Here is a 21,961-nt window from a genome sequence, read left to right as displayed (position 1 = left end):
TGAAAAATGTTGTGTTTACCTCGGAAGAAAAGTTGCACATTGCATTTGCTCTGGTGAGACCCTAAACAAAACCCCCATGCAATTTACAACTTTTTCCCTTTTTTGAATAAATAAGTATTATGCAACTAAAGCTACTCAAAGCTGTGTGGTTTTTACATCCATCTGGTGAAATCACTACTAATATATCAAGATTCAAGATCATGAATATGAAGCACAATCTTATAATAATGAAGTACTAGAATCAATAACTACAAAGTAGCAATAAAGATCTGTATTGTGTGTGCAATGCAATGAGTCGAAACGAATTTTAAATTATTTTCCATAAATGAAATATCAAGCCCCTAACAGCGACATTTTATGCATGTAAGCTCTCCGCCTCAACCGAAATTGATTCATATAAATTAAATAAAACACAAATTGCAATAATAAATAATTATTAATTCAAATATTTTACTTTGCCGTTTACGTCTCGGATGTAGAAGCTTCGGTTATTTGAAATTCATTTCATAAAAGTCATTTTTTATCGTCGACGTTGTATGAAATTGGCTGTGTATATAATATAGAATGGTTAAATGAAGTCCTCACCATCGTGTGTACAACTCCATTCAGAATTATTATATACCTTTTTATCGGTATGTGAGCGCATAAACAAAAATCTCACATACGGACACGTTCAGAGAAACGGTCTGGGGGTAATTTAGATGTTTTGTAATTTAGTATAATTTAACTGTCAGAACGAGTTATTAAGACATCACAAAATAACTGCATAATATACGAATGAGCTTTGTTTGGTATGGTCTGTTATAAATTTCATTTATATTGAGCTAAAGTTTGTGTTTAGATTTAGATATATAGCATACGCCGACTGTTTGAGAATTGTAAATTTAAATTTTATTATTAATTTAAATTGTTTTGCAGCGTTGTGCTTTTATGATGCTATGCAGATTATGTATGTTGTTTTCGGTGTTCTTTTGAAAAAAATATTGAAGAGAGAACTTTAAGAATAATTGTGCTATGACCGAGGCTATTACACGGAGGCGAAAAGGATCACCGATTGGTAACGGCGGTTCACACCAATAACGGATGATCTGTTATGGACAACGAAAAAGAGCGAAAAATTATGGCTGGTGCTCTCTGATTTTTATAGTTAAGCGTCTGTTGAAACATATGAAGTAGTAGATTTCGACTTTACACATAGGGATTCTTTCGTAAAACAGCCTACAGAAATCCGAACAATTTAGTTGAATCATTTAATTTCAACTATGATTCACTAGACTTGTTCGTGTGCAAATCGGTATAGTGTTCTTAGAGCATTGTATCGAGTACCACTGTCGCCATTACCTGATGAGAAATGGTATTTTTGAACTGCATATTAATGCAAAACGTCGAAAGACGTATTTAAATTTTCTCTCAGATCGAAACAGTGGTCTAATGTCTTATGTTGGAATCATTGTTATGTGCCTAAATTCGAATGGAATCCTAGAATTTAAAACCACTTAAAAAATTGACGAAGGACATGACCATGACACCATGAAAAATGATATTTACCTAACAAATATTTACTACTAAGGACATCTGTTGGTTTTAAAGTATTCATGTTTTTTATCGCACTTTGCCAAGTTATAGAACAAAAACCTTACAAACGTTTTACCACAAGTGAGAAAGTGAATTTCCGCCAATTTCAAATATGAAACGACAGGAAACGAATGATTGAGTATATTCCCTATTCCTAGAGAAGACTAAATTAACAAATCAATTTCAAATTTTTTGTTGTTGTAAATTAGCCCCTAATTTAGATGTTTAATTTTTTCGTCCGTATCATCCGCATTCGACGTTCGATTAATTTTTTTGTATCGAATCTTTTTTTCATCATTTCATTTTCTGAACAAACACAACAAATAATTCAACAGCAACAACAACAACTATCAATTCACAAATATTTAAATGATTGGTTTTTTAAAGGATGGTTGAACCCATGTCAGTAGCCCAATTTGTGAAGATTCAATTTTTGAAATGAAACCGGCAATTTTCTATGGTTTGGGTAAGATACCTCAATTATAATTTGTTTGATTGTTTGAGGTGGATTATGTTATTTAATTTAGTAGCGATATGCCGCATATATACAACACAATCGAGATGATAGACATAGTTCCATGAAAAAAGGAAAAAAAGGTAGATCGAAACTAATTTTGTTGAAAATAAATTTATTAACAAAGTTATTATTGTTTTTGTGGGAGGATCAGTTGTTATTATGTGAAGGATATGGTTTCGTTCGTTTCATCCATTATGGAAATTAATTTTTATTTCGGTTTCCTCTATAAAATAAGAGGAAAAAGTTATTTGAATTGAAGTAGTAGATTGTGTATGTCGGCTTACTGTAAATTTTGGCTAGCTGGTCTTACCTTCTCTCTAGTTTTATTGGTTATTTATAACATGATTCACGATACTTTATCACATACACAGTGCTGCGAACTTTAATAGCTCGCGTATTACAGCCTCGAGTGCTATCAAGTCTTTTACTACTTCGAAAAACTCTAAGAAATATTTGGTAACGTAGCAAGAACTTATAGGGTCAAACTATGTATTAAATTCATTTGTTCGTTAGTTTTTTGTCAAAAATATCGCTTGACACAGTGCATTAACACAACTAAGCATGACTACTTAGAGAAAGAAATAGAAAACCCATTCTGATATCATTAAACTACAAATATTTTCTATAAAAATGCTAGTAAGCAGCGCTATGGTCGAGGTGTTGATCTAGCATTTTTTGTTCGATATTCTCCTTCTATGAGTCAATATATAAGTTCTTTAGTTTTAACTTTGAATGGAAGGTAATTTACTTCTCTTGTTGACTTTGTAACAAGTTTACCGCTACATACCATTTGTCATGTGTTCCATTCATATTTTAAATTGATGACCAACTTTTTGTCGACGTTTCAATTCAAAAACTTCCAATGAAGCTTCAATCCAATGGCTGGTATATGTAACAGTATCAACTGAACATACACTTGGATGGAATAACTTGACACAGTACCACTTGCAACACTTCCAATTGAACTAGATTTGATAACTTAGAAGAGTTTCAATAGGCTCTCATATCAATAGCAACGACAAAAATAAGCCATGGCCATGAATGAATACCCTGGTCCCATTGTATAGACAGTTTTAACAAGTCCCGCCCTGATCGTATCAAACACAAGACGAGGCTATACTTAAAAATCAGTAACAGATTTAAACGTTGTATGACGATAGACCGTCTATAAAACGTTAATAAATTATTCAAACAAAAAATCTACCCATCCACCTGGTACAATTTACATAAAATTATTATTCAAAATAAAAAATTGGACTATGCACAATAGTGGAGAGTAAATATTTCACTTCTATTGAATTGATGTTAAAAGATAAAACGATTTGTAATATTATTTTCTCATTCATTTTCTTATCTTTGTTTTCTTTTTTTAATGTATTTAATATACCATACCAATGGTTGTTGTTACCAGATTAGTTTAATTGTTAAAATTATGGGCTTGCACGAACCCGCAAAGGGAGAAAATTAATTTTTAATTATTATTTTCCTCTGTGTTTTTATATAATTTTGTACAATAAAATAATGTTGAATTTTGTAGCATTTTCAACGAAAGGAAAGTAAAATGAAAAACGGCCATATCATTAACCGACTTCGTTTCATACAATTATGCGGAAAACCAGAGAGTAGACCTAAATACGTAGTATGTGTACTGTACATAACTGCTCAGCAAAACAGTGTTATTTGTATGTGTATGTATAGCACACCAGGAATACAATAGTCAAAACATAATCATGATTATTTATTCATTTTTCTTTAATTTTCGTGTTTCATATTTTAGAAAATGTTTCGTTTTTTTTATTGCACACCAGTTTTGGGCAATTAGTGTGTTTGGTTGCGATAAAAATCTCTAAGTGGCCAAAAATGGTGAATAAATTTATGACGTGAAAACATAATTAATAACAATTTGAGAAACAACAACTTAATTTTTGATATTCGAGCCTAGTATGCATAATATTGCTGGGCAAAGCCTTTCACTGAAATTTAAGTTAATAAATTGCGATGTGTTTTAGATTAGGCACAACAAAAGGTATGTAGATTTTGATAGAATATTCTATTGATTCGAAACATAATTATTCGTTTGGTGTATTATATTGAGCGACGGACACCATCCAGTAGCAAGTGAAAATCTTATTATTTTTTGTTGTTGTTTGGAAACCGTTGCAGGTGTAACATTGGAATATGTTAATGGAGCTCATGACACTTGTTTGATTAATTATCGTCTAATGATTTTTTTGGGGCGTTGAAAATTAATTTTTTTTCTTCGTTTTCAATCGTAATGAGTAGGAATGACCAATATTCTTTTCAAAAGTTGCACACACGATGGGTGTGTTTTATTTTAATGTTTCAATGAGAAACGTTTTTACCCACACAAAGTGTTTTCTTACCTATGCCTATATGACAATATCTCGCCCCTGTTGTTGAAGAACTGCTCGCATTTTTAACTTGTCGTTGACTGGCAAATTCCCCACTAGGTGGAAGGAGTCATATGTCGTGCCGATTAGTTCTAACTTGCAGGGTCGTACTCAATATGTGAAGATTGATGGCTGGAAGTCTCGCTCTTTCGAAGGCTAAGTCTGGGATTCCGCAAGGCTTGGACTTTTGTTGTTCATTCTGTTTTTTTATGACGTCACCGAGGTCACTAAATCGTCTATGTTTTCTTTGTTCGCTGACGACCTGAAGGTTCATCGTGTGGTAATGGACAGTACGCGATTGCAACGCTCTTCAAGACGATCATGTCGGGATTGACCGCTGGTGCAGTGAGAACGGACTCGAGCTAAGCTTAGGCAAGTGCAAGGTAATGTCTTTCTGTCGTAAGCGCAACCCGGTTTTTTATTATTACAGTATCAGCGACGTACGCCTTGAGAGGGTCAAGGAAATGGAAGATTTGGGTGTGACGTTCACTGAGAATCTTAGCTTTAACAGGCACGTGAATGTGGCTGTGTCGAAAGCATATGCGATGCTCGGTTTCATGAAAAGGTTTTGCAGACGATTCAGGAACGTTCAAACCTTGAAGATTGTATATTGCGCTTGTGAGATCGCATGTGAGATCGCATCTGGAGTACGCTTCGTTAGTGTGGTTTCCGCATTGTAAGGAACGCTTCGAATCTTAGTACCACGATAAGTTGAGTTTTGAGTTAAGGAACAGGTATGATCCCTACACTAAGATAAGTTGAGTAACTACTGGCTGAATTCGACAAATGATTTTTGTTCAAAGTACCTTCGCTAGTTTCCCCTCAAAAGCAAAGCATCAAACGCAATTAAATTTTCGTTTAGGGATCGTCCATTTTAATGGTCATTTGAAGGCCATTGTAATGGTAAAAAAGCCATTTGTAACGTCGCTACCGTAATCAGAACAACAACTTATCATTGTCTGACTGTGACATCGTGGAATATGTGGAATAACGCGAGATTCACCATCCTTCCTTATTTAGTGTCACCCTTCCCATTTCTCTGAGAGATTCCATTTCTGCGCTATTTTTTCAGTATAATCATAAATTTTGAGGAACATTGTAATGGTAGAAAAACAATTGGTACCGTCGCTACGTAATCGGTGACAACAGTTTATCATTGTATGACTGTGGAATATGTGGAATAACGTTAATATAAAGGGCTTGTTGATTAGATAGATGTATTTACCGTCTGGAAACGGGTAGAGGTTTCTGTTTGTCTGTTAATTATGATCCTCCAGAAAATTAGATCATTGTGAAATAGGCGTAGCTCAGAGCCACTCACACCATAATATCTTTCTGTTCAACGAAAAATGTGATTTTATTTTTACATTTTTTATTTCCTTGCCAGCTGTTTATGCTACAATTTAAATTGTGTACTTAAGCCTCCAACACCGTGTTCGATTGATTTGATTTGGGATCATTGTTTAGTTGTCCAATGGTAACCTTTTTAATCTGATCATAGCTTAATACCAAATTAATTTCGCGTCGAAGCATTTGCCTCACTTCGACCGCCATTAGCGAATCCATTCCTAGATGAGAGAGCCTTGCATTCATGGAAATCAACTTTTGATCAATGCCAAGAATCTGACAAATGCTTTCCGTCACATTAAATTTGTTCGTCGTCTGTTGCTTTTTCAGTTGGACCTGCGTACACGCAACAGTCGGTTCACTATGCGTCAAAAGTTCATCCAACGCATTTAAACATGTGTCCATTCGCTTCGGCACCGTACCACGTAAATCAACCCTAATGTTGTCATCGCACAAACTCATTAAGATTCCGACATCTCCAATTGCAGCCCATTGAATCGCTTTCCCTGGCAAGTTACAGCGTGTTCGTCGTTCGATAATTTTTTCCATTATCGAATTGGCCATACCGTAATTCGATTGACCAGGGTTGCCATAACCACTGGAAAAACTTGAAAAAACAACGAAATAAGAAAGTCTTGGACACATCGTACGACTCAACGTGTCCAAATGTGCGGTAGCCCACACTTTCGGTGCAAAGCTTTCGGTATACTTTGCAGTCGTTTGATTTGCTAAAATTCCATCACGTAACACCACTGCCAAATTGAATATTCCACCGATTTGACCGTGTTCTGTTGCTGTTGATAACAATTCTGCACAACCACTGAATGTTGTTACGTTGGATGTGTTGATTACGATGGTGCATCCATACGATTCCCATTTTCTGTTTTAAATTCAAAGAAAAGGATTCAACATCTAGTTATTGCAATCAATTTGGAATTTTTGAACTTAGTGGAAGTTTTGGTTTTTGGAACCTTACGCTCATGAATTCTAGAGAAAAGGAATTTTCATGTTTAAATTAAGAATTAATGGAATTGAATTGTAGAATAGGAATTTGTGGAATTGGAATTTGTGGGACATATTTTTGATTCATCCATCGAAGCGAATGAAAATAATGTTTTGAAATTTCGACGGATTGGATCAGAGTGAAATTCTAGTAAACAATCACCTACTTTATTCGAGACCGTTGATACTGATCGGAGACGCCTCGTCTAGTACTGCATGACAATTTACGAGCACCTCGCATTATCATCCAATCAGCAAATTCTAGTCCAAATCCGCCCAATCCACCAATTAAAACGTAGATCAACTCGGGCTCGAATAATGCTCTTGGCCATACTGTAACTGGTAACGTACATTCCGAATTCTCAGTGCGACGTATTTCAATAAGAATTTTTCCAACTGTTTCGGCGTTTGTCAAATATTTGAATGCATTCTCAAGGTCGTCAGCTTCGAACACTGTCAGCGGTAATGGATGAATTATTCTGCGTTTTATATCGTCTCTCATCAGTTCGATCACTGTGTTTCGTTCAAGCGAACGTTGAATTGCGTGTTCAATTACAATTGATTGGATATTGATGCCGTTCCTTAATGCATCCATTACAAATTCCGAACTTTTATGCGCATCAAATTTTCCCAGTTCCATAAATGTTCCGCCGCGTTTTAAACATCGAATGCTTGCCTGCTGATGCTTGTTGTCTGATAACGCATTCAGTACAAAATCTGTGCCTTCGTTGTTTGTTATATTCATTACCAGATCTTTAACGGAGTAGTCACTAGAGATCGCAACATTTTGTTCTGAAAATGCGATTGAAATAGTCATTTACATAACGAGATATCAAAAGGTGACCAGATGCGAAGCCGAGGTCAAAGAGCACACGAAAACTTTTCATTTTTTTCAGAATTTTGCAAAGTCGTTACTTTCAAATTTCGTGCTTCAAATAACTATTGACGTCGTAAGTACGCTGAAAACCCATCAAACGCAGCGTTGAAGTTTATTTCAGAATTTGAACTTTAAGTGAACTTCCTGCGAACAAATCAGCAACACTCTCTAATATAAGAATATCGTCACGCTGGACGACGCGTTAGTTTGTCCCTTCTCACTATAGATCAGTGTCAAATAGCGGTTTCTTTTCTCAAAAAGTGTCAAATGAGTTGTCAATTTCACAAAGCTAACCTCAAAAGATGTTTCGTTCACAGAGCCGCCCCTTGAAATGTATGAAAATTTGTGCGGCGTCTCACCATCCAATACTTTTTTTGTTCGGTTTGAGGTTAGCTTTGTGAAAATGACAACTTATTTGACAGCTCAAACGACATTGACAATGATCTATTCATTTCGAATTTGCAGCGCACTCACGTTGTGAATTGTGGAATGAAAGACTGATCAATTTAAGTAAATTCATTACCTTTCAATTGTGGAAAGTTGTCTAGCAAAAATCCCCGAGTTTGTCGGGTTGGAACGACCGTGAAAACGTTCAAACCGTATGCAAGTGATACACGAATTGCTGATAATCCTACGCCACCACAGTCCGTATTAATCAAAATTGATTGGTCTGATTTGATAGAATTTTTTACGAAAAACGCATAGTAAACGGTGAAATATGCATGTGGAATGGTGGCAGCATCTCGAAGTGACATAGTGTCTGGTACTTCCAACACAATATCGGCATTTGCGCGACATATGTGAGTGGACAGTAGACCACCGCTTAATGAGAAGCACATCACACGTTTCTGATTATCTGTAACGCCAGCACATTCAAAACCAAGCAATGGACGGTATTCGTCCAAGCGATTTTTGATAGCTACATTGTTCGGCAGGCTGCCTCTCGCTACCAATCTATCGCAAAAATTCAGCGTAGCATACTGAACTTTGACGATATCATTTGCTGGGTCCAATTCAGCTTGAGGCATCCAATGGTACGTCCGCTGTCCGTTAATTTGTTCGACATTGACAATCATCCGTTTTTTCGATTCACATTGAACAGTAGCTGGTTTCAGATCTAAGTGCCGATAAGTTCCCCATTTCGCGTCTCTATAAATGTTTATGGGCAATTGCAACAGCAATTGATTCTTGTACAACGAAACATTCACATCAAATGGCGAGGCATGTACATCTTCGATAATTATGCATCGTAACCGTTTCGTGTCTAATTCAAGACGCAAACATTTGATTAATCCTAATACTCCAGACGTTTCGTCATGCTGAGCCACCAAAAGAACATGATCCGATGCATTCGCTTCTTGTACTTTTCGCAACCATTTGAAATTTCTGTCTTCAGAGTCAATGTGGATGATTTTGTAGTCGTCGCTCTCACTCGGTATCCGTTGCAGTAAAGTTATTATCCATTCATCACAACTAATCCGGGATATTACTGTAAAGTCATGCGGTACTGTAATGTTCACATGAATCTCGTCAATAGAGATAAAAAATCCTTCCTTCGACAAACTGCGCTTCGCCATTTCTAAAAATCGATTGTTTTGCATGCACTCCTTCATTACTATGAAGGTGTAGTGTTCGTCTTCCAGACTTGAGTTGTAGCCTTTGCGCTTAATCGATTCGCAATTTAGCGGCACAATATCGTCATCTCCAATTAGTAACGTCAGATCAGCGACAATCAGGGGCATTTTTTGAAAAATTTCGTAAATGCATTCGATTGCAGGATTACCGTCGCCGGAATGAATTTCTAGCAATAACACTCGTTCTTCTTGATTTTTTTCCAACGCCAATTCAATACAAACACCGACAGCATCAATAAAATTTGGCAAATCAGCGTCGATTAGTGGCACAAACTGATATGTTTGCAATACTTCTATACCATCTGGCCCATCTCGTTCCACTGGATCAAATTTGACATCAGACATTTCAATGCTGCCACAAACTATTGTAGAATGTTCATTTGAGTAATAAGTGGCGAATAACTGTTCACCATGGGTGTGGGTGCCATTTAACCGGTTGAAGTGATTGTTGACGTTGATTTGAATTCGATGAATCTCTACCGGTGTTAGCAATGATCGCGTGTCTTTCGATAATAGAACCAATTGTATCATACCATCCATAAGTGTGGTCCAATTGTTATTCTTGCATTTAAGCTGGCCATAGCAGCCGTCCATACCTGATAAACAAATCGTTTTGAATTCATCGGCATAATTGTAGCCTCGCAAACGGAATTCCTTGTAAACGTCCGATGAAGTCAAAATGGGCAGATCTTTATGAAGAACTTCTGCTGCGACATCACGTATTGAACTGGGAGTACTGGTACATTTAATAAATCCACTTGCTATAGCCGTTGTTCCTTCGTACACCTCAAATTTACCATTTGTGGGCTGAAGCGAGACCGACAGTTTGATGTCATTGTTTGGCTTTAATTCAGTCGTTGACAGAAATTTTACATTTTCGAACACTAAACTCTCAATCGGAGCATTCAAACCGAATGCTTTGGCATCAGCACCAATTGCAGTATCCTTGACAAAATTCAGTATGAATGCGACAGGAAGGATACACCGTCCTGCAATTATAGAAAGTGAACGCTCTATAAAAAAATCAAACATCAAATAAATCCTACAGTCCCGCATGTGACAAGGCTGTGAACTTTGGGGAGGACACGCAGATCGCCATTTTATTAGACCTTTTCAAAGGTTACAGCCTTGAGCATCCTGAAATCTGTTTCATTTCCGCTTATGGTTCACTTGGAAAAATAAATTGGCCTGAATGGCAATGGCATACACTTCCACCCTTCCACGTGTATGACTTGGAGGCCAGTGGAACTTTTTGAACTTAACTCCATCAAGTAAAATTGCATCCGAACTGGGTTTCAATAAAAATCGATTGAATTGCGTTCTTACCATCAATGCGATGTCCGTCAATGAATTTGTATTTGCCATCCGAAGACCGGACGTAGATCGTATTTTGTACGTGGTGTACCATCTCTACGGTTTTATTTTGAATTGTTGGCCAATCTCTTTCATGATTCCATTTTATCAGCGGTGAAATCATTGGAGTTCCTTGCGACACCGGAAATGTAACGGCTGGATACAGGCGATCGATTTGTAGTGTAACACCGCTCATGTACAACCTAATTGAAATGAGATATTCAGCTGTTGTGTAATGAAAATGAAATTGTTCCAGCGTACCTTCCCAAAGCCATCGTCAAAAATTCGACTTGGTTATTGTGTTGCCTGAATGTGAGTGGGACGTAAATAGCATTTGGAAGTGATTTTTTCACAATCGACTGCATCAATCGGTGCGGTGCAATTTCAATAACAATTGCACGTTCCGGTAAAAGTTTGCACGTCTCTTCAAAGAGGACGGGATTCAGAAAATTATTTACAAAATAATCGGCTGAACTAAATTTCGCCAGGTCCGTATGCCACTGATGCTGCTCGTTGCTTGTACTTAACCATTTCGGTGATCTTTCAACTTTTGTTGGAATCGCGGTTTTCAATTTTTCCAATAATTTTGCACCGGCCTCCGTGATATATTTTGAATGGAAAGCAATATTGCCACAGTTCACTTCTTTGGCAAAGATCTCTGTCGATCGCATTTTGTCTATGTATTCCAAAATATCCGTTTTGGGACCAGAAACCGTACATGAATTGGAACTGTTGCGGCATGCAACTTGAATGGATGGCGGTAAACTGTTCTTGACTTCATCATAGCCCAATCCGATAGCTGCCATTGCACCATCAGTAGTTTTCCCATCAACACTGCATTTACCACGATAATATGACATGATAATCGTTTGCTCCAGAGTCAAACCCCCGTCACTGTACGCGCAACCAATTTCACCCATCGAATGACCAATGTAAAAGTCAACCGGTACATTCAGCAACTTCAGTACATCAACAAGAGCAATTTGAATGGCAGTCACGCAAACGAATGAATTTACCAGATTGTCAAACGCTGATTCATCTTGGGTTAACGACGCAATTAGATCCATGTCGAATTGCGCTAAGACCTCATGGCATTTCGAGATGGAATTTGCGAACGGTTGAATTTGCATTAAATGCTGTGCAACTTTTGGATATTGTGATCCTAATCCGGAGAACATCCACACGATCGGTCGGTTATTTTGTTCTTCAACCGCCGATGTTTTCTCGTCAATACATTGCGGTAATGTGTCGCCCTCATCACCTTTCAATAAAATGTGGCCGCGGTGTAGATGTGCCTTGAACTCTGTTTTTTGGATGTTGTGCAAAAGCGCAATAAACTCCACATCAATCGGAATCGATTTTAATCTTTCGAATACTGTGCGAACAGCCTCTTCTGTTCGTCCAGACCAGCAAATTAAGATCGGTAAGCTTTCATCGCGATTCGGTCTATCCCGTTTATCGGCCTTTCGCAGTAACGCGTGTACATTGACGCCACCAATGCCAAAAACGTTAACGGCAATGAGAGAACCTTTTAACGGAGTCGGTTCTGTGCACACTTTCAATCTACCACTGGCCAATGCTGGTATATCTTGACGTACGATCGAGAAATTAATGTTTGGCGGGATGAGGCCAGTTTGAAATGTGAAAATCGCTTTCATAATCGAGATTATTCCAGAAGCTCCTTCTGCATGTCCCTGTTTCATAGTAATAGTAAATATAAATTTCGTGATTGCCGCATTTATATATGGGAATCTACCAAATGCAATGCCTAATGCCAAGGGTCATCTTAAAAATGCTATTGGCTCGAAACGTTACCGGTAGTGCATTCCCAAATTTATTTGTATTTACCATATTTGATTTAGTCGATCCAATCAACAGTGGCTCCGTACGATTCTTACAAAACACCGTATCGATAGCATGGCACTCCTCCGGATCACCAACTTTGGTACCTGTACCATGAGCTTCCACAAAATGAACATCTAACGGACTGATTCCGGCTCTCTTGTACAACATGTCGCATAACTCACTTTGACTCTCACCACTTGGATGAGTGATTCCTTTAACTTTAAACCCGTCATGATTGCATGCGACCTGTTCCACCTTCGCATAAATTCGTTTTGCATGTTTTTGCTTTTGTACTAATATTCCGGATATTGTGTCGGAACGCACATATCCGTTTGCATTATTGTCGAATGGCCGGCTGCAACCATCCGGGTTTAACATATTTAACCTTGCAAACATTTTCGGAATAACTGAATGTGATTGCACATTTGCTGTTAAAACTAGAACTGCGTCACAGACTCCCTGACGTATCCAGTTTGTAGCTAATTCAAATGCTACGAATGATGAAGCACAGGAAACATCGATCGCAATCGAGACGCCGCGTAAACCCAAGCTAAATGAGACACGATTTGCGGCTATTGGAGACGACGTTCTGGAAATTAGTAAAAAAATTTAGTGTTTCTGTTCGTGTTGGGAGCACTGGGAGCGTCTTTAATGTGAGCTATGCTGTATGTTTAATACTAAAAATGTTGTTAAAAACAGCACTGTTGTGGAACCTATGGAAAACCGACATTCTTCCTGGGAGCAAAAAGGCGAAAATTTCCCCATTTTGAATAAAAACATAGCTAACGCCGACCCGTACGAAACACCTATTCGTATCAAAAGCCTTTACTGTGAAACTCTTCATTTCTCTTACTTCATTTTCTTCTCTGCTGAAAAACTATTCTCCCTTTAAAATCACTTACATTATCCACTCTTTGCCTTGTTATCATATACAACTAAATTGCCGGAGGCAATATAGACAGCCCCGTACGAAGACAAATTTCATAAATTCCTATTTAAACAGCTATATACCGCTATATTTACCTATATTTCACTATAAATAAACATTTCACAGAGGAATATGCTATTATATAGCTCTATATGCCTGTATATAGCTCAATATAGCTGTATATAGGTATATATAGATGTCCGTATATGGAATCCCTGAAACCCCACACACATAACAAATTATTTCCATGTTAACAGAAACTCTCTAAGTATCATTTTTCCCAAGATATTTCTATTTTACTAAAATCCAATATGGCCGCCGGCAGCCATTTTGTTAGGAGACCGGAAATAGTACCGACGCTTTACATTCGTTAATACCTTTCAAACAAAAAAAAATTCATGAAATTCGGTCAAAATTATATTGTCAAAATACACCACGTTCACTGTACTTCCGAGTAGCCAGATAAGAGCTCACTCCAAGAGACCTAGCTCACGCTCCGGAGAACATAATTTCATAAAAAAAATTTTCCCTGATTGGTACGGTCAATACCTATCTAATAAAGCTAAAACAGACGAAATATGTTCAAATGTGGCCGACCTACAAGCAAAAACTGCTTGCCGCCCTGTGCCTGTTCCACACCAAGGGGTCTAACTCACGAGTCGGTCATCCGATTTCCATAAACTTTTTTTTTGTCGATCGGTATTGTATCACTTACAAGTTTAACGTTTAAATGTCCGGAGATATCTTCGAAAAACCGTAAAGCACTTATTGGGCCACAGCTCGGGAGGGGTCGATCCAAAATCACTCATCTTCGAACTTAGTCTGTCTTTTGACATTACCAAACGGGAAAAAAAAGAATTTTCAAAATCGGATGCGTTTTACTCAAGTTATCGTGCAGACAGACGGACAGACGGACATTTTTTTTTTCGCGGATTTGGCATCTCTAGACAACCACAATAGGTTTCCCCTTACTCAGGGAGTCCAATTCGACGTGTTACAAACGTATGCGTAAACCCATAAGACCCCAGTACTTCGTAAGGGTCTAATAAGATTTGTTATCGAAAACAAATTCTGGGAGCAATGCACCGGTGCTCCCTATGATTTTCCTTCTTCCTTCGGCAACCTCATTGATCAAAACATTGAAACCCATTAATTTGCCTCGGCTCGGCTTTTCTTCCAAATCATTATCACATGTGAAGCAAAGTCTTCAGTCACTGAAGTTCGGTGGAAGGTCCTAAAAATGTTTCTTTTCTCGTGAGCAGTCTTTTTTCTCGTAAATTAATTTAGTTGCTTCCTTTAAGTACAAATGACGGAGGCAAGCGGCGAGATCTGAAACCGATCCCTTACATCTAGTGGATGAATTGTTCTTTAAATACTTAGTAGTTCGGCTGCAGTCTCTGCAAAGATTTTTTATGACGGAATGTACTGGTCTATTTGCTCTGTGACAAAAACTTGTTCAAGGGTTCATTCAGGAACGAAAATTTCAGAATTCTGTAAACGTTTGTCGATTCGTTGAAGACAACATTCTCACATAAACTGCTGCCCAGATACTTCACTCCATATTAATCGTAATCAAACTGATTATGGCTAGCAACAAACATTTTTTTAAGCAAAATGCGTATTCGACTCGAAGTACGCCATGAGCATTTGCTTTCAGACTTTCAGTTCTATAATTCTTTCAGCTAAGAAACAAATGCTTAGATTAAAAGTCATATTAGTAATACACTGACTAGCTAATTACCCCAAGAAAGAATGTATGTCGCTAGATGCATCACCGTAAACATTAGTATACATTGAGTCGTACGTCGATTGAGCCAAACATACAGCTGTGTTTGAACCTAAAAACTTCATATTTTAATGATGCAATACACCAAAGCACCTTGCGAAATAATAGAAAAGGATAGTAAGTCAGTACTTTGAATCACTTCATATTTTTACAATGCCATTAATAGTATTAAAGAGTAACATTGTGGCACTCCAAATACGTTATTACTTTTACAGGTGTGCAACAATATTATTGGTAACCAATGAATGGTATTAATGGTTCTCAGTAATTTGGCCATCTTAATGTCTAGTTTCCTCTTACCAAAAAAGTACTCCGTGTGAGAGACAAAATTGAATTTTTCCAATTTTTTCTTTGTTTATTTGACAGTTCACTCTCTAACGGCTCTCTCACAGAGTGTTTTTTGTTGAGTGGAATGGACACTTACCACCCCAAAACTATTACTTTGCTATGTGCTTTGACAACACGGTCACTCATTTATGTACACCGCCCATTGTGCAGTGCACAATAAAAGAATGTTTTAACTGAAAAAATCCGAAATTACCTCTCAACGATTCAGGGTTAATCCCAGCATCGAATATCGCCTCAACTGCTACCTCCAATAAGATTCGATTTTCTGGTGACATTGCTTCCGCCTGTCTTGTGCTCACATGGAAGCAAGATGCATCGAATTTATTTAAATTATCAATGATGCCTCTCCGTTTTGGAACTTTCGCATTGAAATCATCGCCGGTTTTTACATCACTTATCATATCGATCTAAATTGTAAAAGAAAAAAACGTTTATTGCCGTTTACTGCACTTCAGGGCATATTATTTTCTGCTAAAGTTTTCCAATATTTGGAAAATTTTTGCTGAATTTGGGAAGTTCGTTCCTTACTTTCACCGTTCAATACACTATGTTTAGAGTAATCGTGAGGATGGCTAAGAGCCGTGTAGCTTCACTGCTTCCCACGAACGTTTTCGTTAACTTTTAAAATCGTTCGTTGACTAAATTATAAAAAGGTTGTGCCCTAAGCATTATTAATACACACTTTTACAACATAACTAGATTTTATGATTTTTGATAATGTAACAGAACCATCTTCGACCATCTAAATAAACGATAGAATTTTAATTTAATTTGGCATACCTTGGCATAGAGATTTTTCGATAATTCTTCAACATTTTGGCTCTTTGGAAATCGTCCTGAGATTCCAGAAATTACGATATTTTCCCCATTATTGTCATTCATTTTGTAACAGAATAGACAGCAATATCATCTGCTATTATTTCTGGCTAAGTTACACTGCGCGCGCACTAAAAAGCTCGGTTTCGAAGGTAAATTCCACACAATTTGTTTTATTATTCAAAGTTGGCACACCTCTTGAAAATTTTTTGCGCACTCACCAGTTCGAGGTGATAACTACGACTTTTATAGTTACGCTTTTGTTTACATTAGAAATACATGAGAAATTTAATGAATATGTAAAGTGGTCGTAGTAGTAATTGAAGACGCATTTAAATTCAATTTAAATTTGGTTTGATTGAACCAGAGCCCGGTAAGTTGTCACACGTTCATTCTCAGATTATGTATTTCCCGTTCATGATATCAACGCACTTCAAGCCAAAGGTCACTGGCGACAGGGTATGAAATTTTGTATGAAATGGTTTTTACAGTGTGTGAGACACTGTCAAGTTTCAGTACACTATTTAGGGTAACACTCATGCTGGAAGTACGTTCGTGATATCCAAAATTAGTCATTTGTTACATTAAACCGTGAAAGAATTGTCACTAGATACTTCTGGACTTTGGACTCACTCCACTTTTTTGGTTAGTGACGTAATGAAAAAATTAAATGGAATCTGAATAAACAGAGAAAACCGTAAACCTTATTGTTATTACAGTTAATACCGCTGTACGGCGTTCTGCCACGGAACTCTGCGAAAATACGGTGACTCGCCGGTTACCGTAATCAACCACGGCAGAGTAAAAGTAACCCAGGCAGGAGCGCTTGTTTGACTAGGGACCTGAATAACCTAAAAATTTTTGAATTAAATTTTTCAACTTATGTCAGTGTTCATTTGAGTTCATTTTCATACAGTGTATTAGGTCCCTCATTTGACGTTTCAATAATGAACCGCTCCTGCCAGGTTTAATTTTACTCTGCCGTGAATCAACTATCAGAATCTTGTTTACATTGTCTGGCATAGAGAAATTGGAATTATAGGTTTGTTACAAGGTCATTTTGAAATGTCGAATTTCTTCCACAGAAGGCAACTTAACCTCAATTTTTAGATTGACGAAAAATTTACAACAAAATTTGTTGACGTTTTTATGTTCGGGCTGTCAATTTTCGGGCTTACAGTGAATTGGAACAATAGGTTTCTTCCATAGTAAGGTAAAAACGAATTTTGACAGGCCGAAAACAACCAACCTTCATCCACAGAAGAAAACATCACCGCTACTCAAACAAATTTGTTTGTTAAAACTTCAAAGTGAGGTTGTGTTGGCTTCTCTGTGGATGACAATTGACATTTTGAATGGCCTTGGAAGAAATATATCCTTTTGTTTAGATCACTGTCAATGTCATTTGAGATGTCAAATACGTTGTCCTTTTCATCTGTCGACTACGGTCTCTTTTGCTTGAAGTGCAATGGATCACAATGGATGCTCCTACGCTATTGACAATAATTTTACTTTACTAGTGAGGTAATATGGCCATTCCCTCACTAGTGAAGACCCTTTCCCTCGCTCGTAAAGCAAAACGCCATACTTTACACGTGAAATAATTTGATATATCGTATCACGATGAGTAAAAGTACCTCGGGCTGAAGCACTCGGATACTTTTACTCATCTGGATACGAGATATCAAATTACTTCACTGGTATAGTAATGTACTATTATCACATACGCGCGGTGTTTGGCTGTCAAAATTACTTAACTAGAAGAATAATTCAAAGATTACACTTCAGGTTTATGTTGTTGTCTCATTTTTGCTTATGTGATAAAATAGAGTACACACTTGTCACTATCAGTCTCGGCAAGCCTCGACTTCTTCGTGTAATATATAATACTATCATAATATTAGTTCTACGCCATTTCGCGTTAGTTCGATGGTTAAGAATTTTTACCACAGTTTCGGAATCAACTCCTTTTAAACCATCTCACTTTAGTGCCTACGAAATATCAAGTGTTACACCGCCTTCGTGATCAGAAATGTTTTTACCTATTCTTTCAGAACCTTGCGAAATATATGCACGCTTCCTTAGCAGAATTTATTCTGTGTTCAGTGATATTGACTACATAAATAAACAACGCAAAAACATATTTAGCAAAGTAAACGCATTAGAAAATAGCATATTTTCACATAGCCTAATAAACACGAAATGTGTGCGTACACCGAGAGCGAAGCCAGAGGGGAGTATTGGGCTATTTTAAATATAAGGTAAAGTATCGCGGTTCGACATGTCAAAAATGGTTCGTGTTGAGCATCTTTAGTATGTGAAAACGTGAATTAAAATCGAATAATTTAGCGGAAAATCTAATTTTTCTAATTAATTTAAATGTTTTTCGAAGTGAATCAGTAAAATCTAATCAAAATAGAATGTGTTTTCATAGTTTAAATAGCACGAAATGTTGACACAAGAAACAGTGACTTTTTCGCATGAATTTTCGTGATTTTTGGCTGAAGATTGTTCAACAACTAATTAACATAAGAACTTGGGAATCACATTACTAGCATTAATAATGTTTACTTTTATGAATTTAATCTAAAACAACTGTAGAAAGCGATTATTTATGTGAAATTATGTGTAGTAAATATGGTTCGCAGTTCGACACGGAAAAAATTGCGGTTCGACAGTGATTGTTGTGACTCAACTTCCACGATTTTATCGGAAAATTTTCGTTTCTTTGCATTATAACAGTCGATATTAGTGAAATTATTGATACTGAACCTTTTAATCAAGTAATATTTGGTTTGTGCATACAAAATTCATCGAAAGTTGATATTCTTTTAATTTTGCACGGAAAGCTGATTTTTTATGAAATAAGCGATTTAAGTGAGTTTTTAGCGTATAAAACGCAATAGTAAATGTTTTTGAGCTCAAACTAAGTGATAACTAGCATTTTTAATACCAATTTGTGATTTTCATATTTTGTTTTTAAACCTCTATCAACATGACCATGACGTGTCATAACGCGATTTTTGCCATACTGTCGAACCGCGATCGAAAATGTCGAAGCTGGAATTCGATTAAAACCATAATAATTACCTAAAATTAACATAATTAGACTAGTTTCGCAGAAAATTAATTGTCTCTATGATCTAAAACAATTTACGCATACATATCTTCCAAGAAACGTAAACAATTGAGTTGAAACTCAGATTTCCAAAATTCTTGTCGAACCGCGATACTTTACCTTAGTTTTATTGTAATAGATGAGAGTGTGTCTCCCGACCAATTCATTATCTTACATCAATACACTATCATCGTATTCAATAAAATAAATTTCGTTTCTATTTTAGGACTTTTTAATTAGTTGTACGGTTGACCTTATTGTGTAGCAGTTATTTATATTTTTTAGTGATAATGCGTATATACTTAACGCAGGTCATGGTTACCGATATTTATGCAATTCACTTCATAGTGCGCCTAAGAATTTGAATTTTCGTTGAATCGATAGATAAACGAATGAATTAAAAATAAACTTACGGCGGACTTACGGTGTGAATTTCCAGACTGAAATGAATTTTTATTGCCTGGATTTTTTTTAGAGGAGTGGGTGGCAACTCCACTAAATAAATTAATCAGGCATCACCATTCACATGCCAACGTTTCTGTAGTATTTACAGATGTTATCTAAATATCAACTGTTTCATATTCAGTTTAAAGTTATTTTGATCGGACAGTAATAATGTTTTCTATCGCGTTCGTTTTTAACCAATATTTTATTTAAATTTACGAAAATATCAACGTAAGTTTTGTTTGTCATTTTATGACTCATGTTTTCAATTAATTAGACGAAAATCATTTATTTTTATTTGAATTAATTAGGCAATGGGCATAATATAAATAACTAAGAACAATCCGATGAATACATTGTTAAATCCAAATACGGGATCATTTTATGAGTAAGAATTTTGTTTATTGTCACAGTTCAAATTATGATGTTTTCATTAGATTCAAATAGGACCAATCCGACTATCTTAAGGATTTGAAGTCAAGAGTTTTGAGAACACCAGATGTGAGTTAATTTGATTAAAAATCCTCAGGTATAAATATTGAAATCAGTCACCGATTTATTTTAGAAATTTGAAACACTTAAGGAAAATAAAGGAACAAACCGAAAACATTTTTTGTTTTGCAAAGTGGACGTTCTGCCAAATATCTAGTTTCCCATTGAAAGTCAAAGTAGATCGGCTTTTCAAGAACTATTACCATTCATGCATTGATTTATTCATATCTGAGTTCGATTGTTAGTAACGAGGGTTTACTAAAGGTACGAGACTTCCAAGTAAATAGGAAAGAACACCCTGACTAAAAATGTAAAGAGGCAAAACAATTGTCCTCAATTCGTCCTCGAGTAACTAGTCCTAAACCTAAAGGCCTCCAACGCTTTAAAAATTCACCTATTTGAGGAGTTTTCGGAGGTCTTTTAACAACATTTTATGTTTCATGTGGATTGGCAGTTTCTGAATCCAGAATGAAGCAACACTAATCAATTATTAGAAATAACAAAAAACAATTTCTTTATTGAGATCTAAGAAATGAGAAACGCTACTGATTGTACAATCGCTAAACCGAACTGGTGTGCATACGTTATTTTGCACCAGCTGGTCCCATTTGGAATTGTATGTGACCAGCTGGTGCAAAATAACGTATGCACACCAGTTCGGTTTAGCGATTGTATTGACCTTGATCCTGATATATAGGAATTTAATGAGATTTTCGAAGTCTGATTATGGGAGTTTTAGGAAATTTTAATTAATGACAATTTGGTATACCAAAGCTGTGCACTAATTTAAAAAAATGGAATTGCTAGTTTTTCAGATATTTTTTATGAATGGTCAAAGAAACTCTGAAACTGCGCATGAAGTGTGTAGTCATATTTTCTTTTTGTGGAAGAAAGGAGTACTTTTGAATACATTGAAACTTCCAATTATTTCAATCAAATTCCTGTTTTTAATGAAGAATGAATTGTTATGTATAACGATGCATCCATCCAGAGTACTTAATTATCATCACCAGGAACCAAAAATAATTTGAAGTTTCTTTTATCTTTTTTAAAAATAACATCCTAAAAGAGTCTTTACGGCAATAAATAAATATCAAGGTGCTTCGCGCACTATATGAGCCGATACAATTAACTTATTAATTCGTAAAAGTGACGTTTTCCCTATGGATATTGGATATATTGGATCGAATATGTATATCTACGTATAATATTCGAAGTGCATTCAAACCATCTGAAAATGAAAAATATTCGATGATATTCAGATAAATATACACACATTAAACAGTGCTGTCGGTTCCCAGTCAAAGAAAGGTGCATTATACACGATTTTTATTCACTTCTATGTATATCCATTTTTTTCGGCCTATTAACTTCGACCCAGCAGGGTTTCACACCTTCAGTATCACGCTGAGCTTTCGCATTTATTACACATTACATAAATGTGTGTATATACGTACAACTAACGCAG

The 21,961-nt window shown here is 36.4% G+C and overlaps 1 protein-coding gene across 1 annotated transcript; it reads right to left on the bottom strand.

Moving 5' to 3' along the window:
• Positions 1-5,857: 5,857 nt before the first annotated feature.
• LOC119067832 (fatty acid synthase-like) lies at positions 5,858-16,550 on the bottom strand. The gene is made up of 9 exons (XM_037171009.1): positions 16,404-16,550; positions 15,817-16,030; positions 15,231-15,327; positions 12,565-13,150; positions 10,978-12,410; positions 10,690-10,919; positions 8,253-10,352; positions 7,020-7,644; positions 5,858-6,730 (listed from the first exon to the last, which is right to left on the bottom strand). Exons 1-9 carry the CDS (start codon positions 16,503-16,505, stop codon positions 5,920-5,922), a joined length of 6,198 nt encoding a protein of 2,065 aa, XP_037026904.1. The 5' UTR covers positions 16,506-16,550; the 3' UTR covers positions 5,858-5,919.
• Positions 16,551-21,961: the final 5,411 nt, after the last annotated feature.

This window comes from Bradysia coprophila, chromosome II, assembly GCF_014529535.1.
Source record: "Bradysia coprophila strain Holo2 chromosome II, BU_Bcop_v1, whole genome shotgun sequence".
Taxonomy (NCBI): Eukaryota; Metazoa; Arthropoda; class Insecta; order Diptera; family Sciaridae; genus Bradysia; species Bradysia coprophila.
The sequence above is the reverse complement of the archived record's forward strand: the minus strand, read 5'-3'. Positions and strand labels throughout refer to the sequence as shown.